General features: G+C 44.1%; 1 protein-coding gene across 1 annotated transcript; it reads right to left on the bottom strand.

Moving 5' to 3' along the window:
- Positions 1 to 1,254: 1,254 nt before the first annotated feature.
- On the bottom strand, positions 1,255 to 5,855 carry si:dkey-175g6.2. The gene is made up of 2 exons (XM_036595778.1): positions 5,587 to 5,855; positions 1,255 to 4,249 (listed from the first exon to the last, which is right to left on the bottom strand). The coding sequence occupies exon 2, from the start codon at positions 4,205 to 4,207 to the stop codon at positions 2,351 to 2,353; it is 1,857 nt and encodes a 618-aa protein (XP_036451671.1). The 5' UTR covers positions 4,208 to 4,249; positions 5,587 to 5,855; the 3' UTR covers positions 1,255 to 2,350.
- Between the last annotated feature and the right edge of the window lie 1,584 nt (positions 5,856 to 7,439).

The raw sequence follows: 7,439 nt of genomic DNA, 5'->3' as shown, positions 1-7,439 counted from the left end.
TACATTTTCATCTTTCATTCTATAAATAGATTGACACTTTGGTGTCATGACAGTAACACTGAAAGACGGTATATCAAATGTAACCAGTTTCACCCAGTGGGTGCTTGCATTATTTATGAATATTATGCACACTTTATTATGACAATAGATGTCCATTTGCACAATATTAGTCCTTTCAAAGGTCAAAACGATTCTTCTACATTTAATTACAGAGCAGTCTTTCATATCTGAAAGGCTTTTGAGTTATGGACTGTATCTGTGAGTGCATAGGTGTATATGTGGATGTTAGCGCGCATATGTTGGCGGGGGCAGGTGGGTAATTGCATTGATGTGAGAGTTGGGCTCCCTTGCTTGGGTCCCTACGTAAGGGCACCAAACATTTTATCTGGCAAGGGTGTATGAGTATGCGGGTGTTTGTGTCCAGTGTGTGAGTATAAATCTTAATGCTTGGGGTTCTGCAGTGGTGCATGGCAGTAGATGACTCACCCGTCAATCATGTGACTCATTAATCACTGCAGCTCTCTCTCTCTCTCTCTCTCTCAGCCCACCCCTCTCTTTAGGTTCCAGTGTGTCCCCATACTTATTCCCGTCACATCATTGTCCTTTCTACATTCCAGTCTCTTGCTCTCCCTCTGCATTTGTGAATGCCTCTTAAATATATTCTCCTTCATGTCTCCCCATTCTACTGAATGCAATAATAGTCAATAGGTCGGACAAAATGGAGGAGTATTTTTCAGTGTTATGCGATTTTTAGAGTCAAAGTTTTTATCTTGTTTAATATCTATGTTTAGAGGCAACAGTGTTCTAAAGTTACTCGTTTTGTTCTGCACTAATTTCCCCTTCAGCTGCCAACTGCAGACTGGGCTTTGGTTAAGGCTTATAATTTCAACCTTTTGTATTTTCAATTTTACAGGCAGGTGAAAAGGACAAAAAATACACTGTGCAGTCTATTAGAGTCAAAGTCCATTTTTGTTGGATATGAAATATGAAATAGTGCACTTGAATGGATAAATGGCACATTATTCTGGGTGACTAATCAAACGCTCTCCAATAAGGCATTTTAAAAAACCGATCTTTAATAAAATAGTTGCTTTTATTTTTGTCATATAGCAAAACTAGTAATCAGCATGCTGTTATTTACACATTGCACACACTTGTTTATTTGACACTGTACAACTTACAATCTGGAAGTTGACATCAACAACAAATTCCTTTCACAAGACTGGTTCACTTGTGGAAACACTTGTTATCATAATTAGTTTTCTTTCTTAGGGTTTTTTTGTGTATTTTTTTTAATAACCACAGTTTTTCAAAGAGGCAATTTCCCCCGCTTTTTTTTCTGCTTTTTTTAAAGATGCAAATACAGATAGACGTGCAGACGTTCGTTTCAACCTCAGTTCAGTTCTCACAACTTTTCAAACATTTGAAAACTTCTTTAGAATAGACATAGTATATACAACTTTCATTTGACCCTCAAGACAAAGTTACACTGTGTGTTGATAGAATGTTAGAGGTAACAATAACCCATAAAAAGGTGTTTTAAAAAGTTTGAAACTTGACATAAGAAAAAGATATATGAGGTGTACAGAAAATCATTGGCATGGGGAACGAATACCAAAAACTACCTTAAACAGGGCACGCATCCATTGAAGACACCCACCATTTTGCATTCCTTTAAACAGAATGGAAGATTTTTCTTTCAAGTACTTGTGGTGGCTATTTGTTTTTGTTTCACATAAAGTTATTATTTTCTGTGGTGCAAGACCTGCATGCACATGAATTAAATGGATCCATATTAAGGCAATAGGAGCACTGATAATCACACTTAAACATAGCCTACGAAAAAGATGGATCTGTAGTTATAATCAGTTGACTCGAGTCCAGAAGAAAGCTATAAGATGTGCCCTGCAGTGCCAAGTGATTCAAGAATTCAGCTTCAAGCTTAGACCCTATTTTCAATTCACATTAATTAATCACATGTGACCAAAACAAAAAAAGAATCTTTCTGTAAACATGGGTCTCTTGCAGTTGGCACCTAAAATGTTTTTGACATGCAAGAGTAAAACCATACCTGAATGAAACCTGACAAATTCACCCGTAAGTTCTCTCACCAAATGAAAATGTAAACTGCGAGAGGAACGGAATGCAAACACACAGAGAGGGTCCATAATCTCATTAACATCGCTTTCTGGACTGACCTGGAATGTTTTTAAAAACAAGAGTGGAGAAGTAACATAGAATTAGTCTTTTCTCAGCCCCTAACGTCATGCCCTCACTCACTCAGTTTTCCTCTTTGTTCTCCTCACTCTTTTTCATCGCTATAGAATATCACCAGTCCTCCTCCTAGCCTCTAGAACAACCTGCGGTTGTAGTAAATCTTCTCAATGAAGTTCTCCAGCTCATCATCGCTGTCTGGCACTGGCTCTGGCTCATCATACGCATAGTCTGGGTGGTAAAAGAAGCTGGGTGCTGCTGCACTCAGGGGAGAACGGGGTTTGGGCACAGGGAGGGTCTGGTAAGTTCGGGGATGAGGGAGGATGTAGTTAGAAATGACTGTGTCCACTAAAGGGAAGGGGTTCTGGGGCTGGCGAGCCCCCTGCACCCAGTTTCGCTCCCTTGCCTTGGCTCTGTCTCTATTTCTGCGTTTGGGGGGTTTAAAGCCGTAGCCCATGGAGCCCCCAAAGTTGTAGTCAAAAGAGAGGGCAGGGTTTGTGTAAAAGCGTGGTTCAGGAGGTGGAAAGTAAACAGGGTAATAGGCTCGATATGGCTTCTGGTAATAAGGAAAGGAGGGATAAGCTAGCAACTGCTTCTGTGGCTTAAACCAGTAGTCCTGCTTGTTGAACTTTGCTTTGCTTTTTTCCTTGTACCATTTCTTGTACGGGTTCACCTTGTAGGAGGATTTCTTTGGGGACTTGGGGTATTGATAAACAGGAGCCCTCTGCTTGGCTTTGAGGGGGACTAAAGGGCGGAAACGGGGGGCATTAATGGGGGGTGAATCCTTCCTCTTCTTCTTCTCCTCCACATCTGTGATGATCTCAACAACATCATCAGCAGGTAGGTGCAGCTTACTGGAGATTTCGATCAGCTTGTCAATAGTCTCGGGGTCCATTTCGTCATCATCACTGTCCTCCACTTCATTAGAGCGCTTGTCCTCAGCCACATTGTTCAGCAATGAAGCTTTCTTCATGTCATTCAGGTAAGAAGCTGCTTTCTGTTTTCTGCCCATGTATTCCAGAAGCATGTCCGAGGCAATGTCTGCCAGTCTCTGCTCCTCTTCACGCGCCTCTTGTGCCTCCGCCTCTTGCCTCCGCACCTCTTCCTGCTCAGCTCGTGCCCTCGCCTCTTCCTCTTCACGGGGGAGGACCTCCTCCTCCTCATCTATGAAGTCAAAATCATCCATGAAGTTCCTGTCAAGCTGAGAAGGATTTCTCTCTTTATCCTCCTGCCACTTGAGCTTCTTGCTGGCCAGGGCTAGCTGCTGGTTATAGGCTTTGTAGCCCTTTAGAGGGGGGAGGATCTCATTGTCCTGCAGCCCAAGGTCAATGTTTTGGAAATAACCCCTGGTTTTACGCTGAAGGGATGTGGCAGTTTGGGGTGGGACTTCTGTTTTTTTATTAAGCAAGCTCTGCAGAAGCTCTTCCTTTCCCTCTAATGTGCTTTCTTTGTTTCCCTTGTTATTCTCACCGGAAAGCCATGGCTCTGTTAATCCTGCATTTTCTTCTCCTCCCTTCTCCTCACCCTTGCTCAACTCAGTCACTCCAGTCTGTATTTTCTTCACATTCTCCTCCTCTCCTCTTCCTTGCTCTGGGTCTCTGCGTTCATCCTGATCCCTCCACGTCTCCAACTTCTGTCCCAGCCCACTCTCCACATACTCCTCCGCCTCCACCCTGCCACCTATCTTTTCTCTGGCTGGGTGGTCGAGAGCCTCCAGGAGGACAGAAGCTAGTGCCCTGGCAGAGTCCATGTCTGTAAGGTGGCCCTGTCCTAAGGGTGACTGGAAAAGCCTGTCCACTTTCCTGTGTGTCCAAGCTGCTCCATCTGCTGTCTCCAGGTCCTGGTGCACCAGCTGGAGTGTCTCATTGCTGGTGCTGATGAGAGGGCTCGCAGTAAGCAGTGGGGCAGCAGCAGGCAGCTGTGGAGCGATGCTGAGCAGGATTAGCAGTAGAGCAGAGGTACTGGAGGAAGGATGGCAGCAGATCATGACCATGCAGGGCAGATGGGCCAGGGGGAGAGGGGACAGGGCAAGCACCTAGGAGAGAAAGGAACAAAAAAAGTCAATCTCATTGTTATGTTCACAGCAAATGTTCAGACTGTAAATGCTCTAATTACATTTCTTTGTCAAATCCACTTCTGTAAGAGGAACGTCATTATCACTAAATTTGCCTTAGCATTTTAATTGATAGAGGGATTGTTCAAAGCCAAATATACATGTTACCATCTTATGATTTTTCTTCATTAGGCACTCTTAAGTTCTTGTCCATTTTAATGACACGTGATTTTTTCCCCATTTGTTTAGATTGTTTGCCAGATATAACATCATAACCTCACAAAAACGCCCTCGACATGGAAGACCAACAGTGGTCTTTCATCTGAATTCCCAAACCGATTGCACCGGTCCACAAAAATCGCAGAACGGAGTAAATAGCTGAATTCTCTGGCTGCAGTTGCAGTGCGCCTTATAATTACCTCGCGTCTGATCATCCTACTGCCTACGCTAAAACGAACGTTTTCCTCAGAATGTAACTTTTCTAAGACACATTTCACATCTTGACCCAATTATCTGTTCAACAATGCCGACACCGTTATGCCGTAGCTGGAGAAATGGAGCTATTGTGTGGCTACTGCGCGAATCACGCATCTAATTAGCCTCCATCGAGTCTGTAGTCCTCGTACTACTCATAGACCACGGTAGATTGTAATTTTATCTCAGGACATTTTATTTTCTAGTAAGAGTGGAAAAGAGAGTCTGTATGGACTCCTACTGAATCTGTTTTTCACAATTACGGAAATTAAAAAGCGAATCATACCCTTATTTCAATGAACTTGTTCATGCAAGAAGATGAATGAATTATTATAACAAAAAGAAAAGCTTGTTTTGTCTTCTACAGTCTATCTGTATGTTACAAACTTAAAATGATAAATGAGATTCCAGTTTAACTCTTTGTAGATCTGGAGAAATGAATCCCTACTTATTACTTCTCTTCATAGCTATGAAACGGCTATGAAATTCCGATGTTTTGTTCTGAAACGGCACTGATATCCATTCTCATTTTCTCTAAGAGTCTTTGCTGCCGCAGATGTTCAGGCAAAGACTTACCACTGGTTTTCCTTTAAGCCTCGTCTTAGAGTATATTAGCTTTCGCTGCCAGTGGTGATTATCCCTTAAAAGTGTCTTTTTCTTCTTCTTTTGTGTTTCTAGTCGAGCATTAGCCATGGTCCGCGTCCTGGAAACCGGCTCCTCGGCTGATATCGTTGGGTTCAGCGTCGGCGTGAGTCACCTATCCAGCCCAAACCTCGCGAGCATGTGTTGCCTCACACTTTGTCATTTTAACATGTTTTGAAGAGAATCGTAAAATCGCCACTCACCTGCTATCCCGCACGAAATCAGCCGAAACTCAGGAGCGCGTCTGTGCTTGTCTTCTTGTCTTAACACCTGAAGTTCAAGAGCTAATCTCGGTCCCTATTTTCGTTCAACACTGGAGAAAAAAAGTTTCTTTCCCCCAGAAAAGCGCCTGTTTCGTTTACGTTTCGCTCTTTTTAGTACATGTGAAATATGTCATTTGTTGACTGCACATAAACGCGGTGCGTGATTTTTTATTCTTTTTTTACTTTTATTTTTTTTGTTTTTCAGCACCACGGACAGCGCAGCGCCAATATGTACAGACGCTCCTAACCACGTGACCCGAAAAAAAACCCTCGCGGCGCGTTTGACGTCATCCTCTTCATTGATAAGAATTTCGTGCGTCGCTCGCGCTCCGTCGCTCTGATGAATGAACGGAAACGGCATGAATGAAACGGGCCTCTCCATTAAGAGCTGCGGCGCGAAGCACGAACGCGCTCGCATTTAAAGCGAAGTTTCCCCAAATTCCCTTCCGTGCCTTCTGATTCTGGAAGCAAGTAGGCGGGACGTTATTGGTAATACAAGGGATAGTCGCTCAGGCTGCTGGGCTCTGAGGTGCCTCAAACCCAGCCGGAGAGGAGCCGGGCTTCTGGGGTCACCGTGACGTTCCGCTCTTTGTCTCCTCATGACTCTCCCTCGAGTCAGCCTCGCATTCTGCACATATGTACGGCCTATGGCAGGTGTGTTTTGGTTCGGTTTTTCTGCGTGCTCATAATCCTAAGAAAGAATGGGGGTGAGGGGATACGATGGTTGTTGGCAGCCTTCAGTGGCGTCCTGTGTGTGCAAATTAGCCCGTTTAAGAGAGAATTATCCTCCCTCCCCCTGCCCCCGTGGCGGGCTATAAATTCAACATTAACATTCTGGATTTTAAAAACAGGCCTAATTGGAAAATACTTAGTAGAATCAGGGCCAACATCCCCCTCTTCACCACCACCGCCACCAATCCCAGTTTATGATTCGTGTAATTGGATCAGTCGCAGCACGGATATTGAAGTCCCTCCTGCAAGCCACGGCCTCATCATCGTCATCATCATCATCATCATCATCATCACATCACGGGAACCTAATTTCGAAATTTCTGAAAACGCTGCATGCGTCACGACGGCTTCGAGAAAAACTAATGCCCTTTATTGATCCAATCACGGGCCTGTGGATTTTACGCACTGTAATCAGCCCTGTTTCTGATCATCTAATGACTGCACAGTACAGTCATCTATGTTTCTGATCATGTGATAATTACACACTGCTGCTTGATGTCGGTCGTTTGTGATTTTGAACGAGAACTCCGCGTTCTCTGTAGTTTTACTGGACCTGCGATTGGCCTCTAATTCCGTATGACTAACAGAAGCTCATAATGGAGCAGAGCTCGTCTGCGGTGCTAAATGAGAGCTGTATAGGGGTCAGGGGGCAAAGTGTGATGGGTGTCAGCGTTGGCGCAGTGGAGGCCTCCCCACCTCCCACACCAAACCCCATGACACAGAGACTAGCACTCACCGGCTCTTTCACTCCACACTGCAGTGGACGCTGGCATGCAATGTGCAGTTAGACTGAGAAATGGCTGCGCGAGTTTTTCTGTTCTGCTTACTATTAAACACTCCCATCATCGCGCGGATGGAAAGCGCACTCGTTCTGGACATGTTTCCACAATTATGAAACAAAAAAATTGATCTATATTAAAAAGGCATATCATCTATTAATGCATCGAGGTACAAAAGAAACTAATGGAAGTGCCATAACACGCACTATGTGAATAAAAGAATCCTTCTCTCCTCCCACGAGATGAACGAAACAAATGATCGCTATGGGGAGGACTAACGTT

Source organism: Colossoma macropomum, unplaced genomic scaffold (assembly GCF_904425465.1).
Source record: "Colossoma macropomum unplaced genomic scaffold, Colossoma_macropomum, whole genome shotgun sequence".
Lineage (NCBI taxonomy): Eukaryota > Metazoa > Chordata > Actinopteri > Characiformes > Serrasalmidae > Colossoma > Colossoma macropomum.
This window is presented reverse-complemented; position numbering and strand designations above follow the sequence as displayed.

Bases quoted from the DNA above. Each gene is read 5' to 3' on its own strand.
- si:dkey-175g6.2 (XM_036595778.1), bottom strand. From the start codon at position 4,207: ATGGTCATGATCTGCTGCCATCCTTCCTCCAGTACCTCTGCTCTACTG.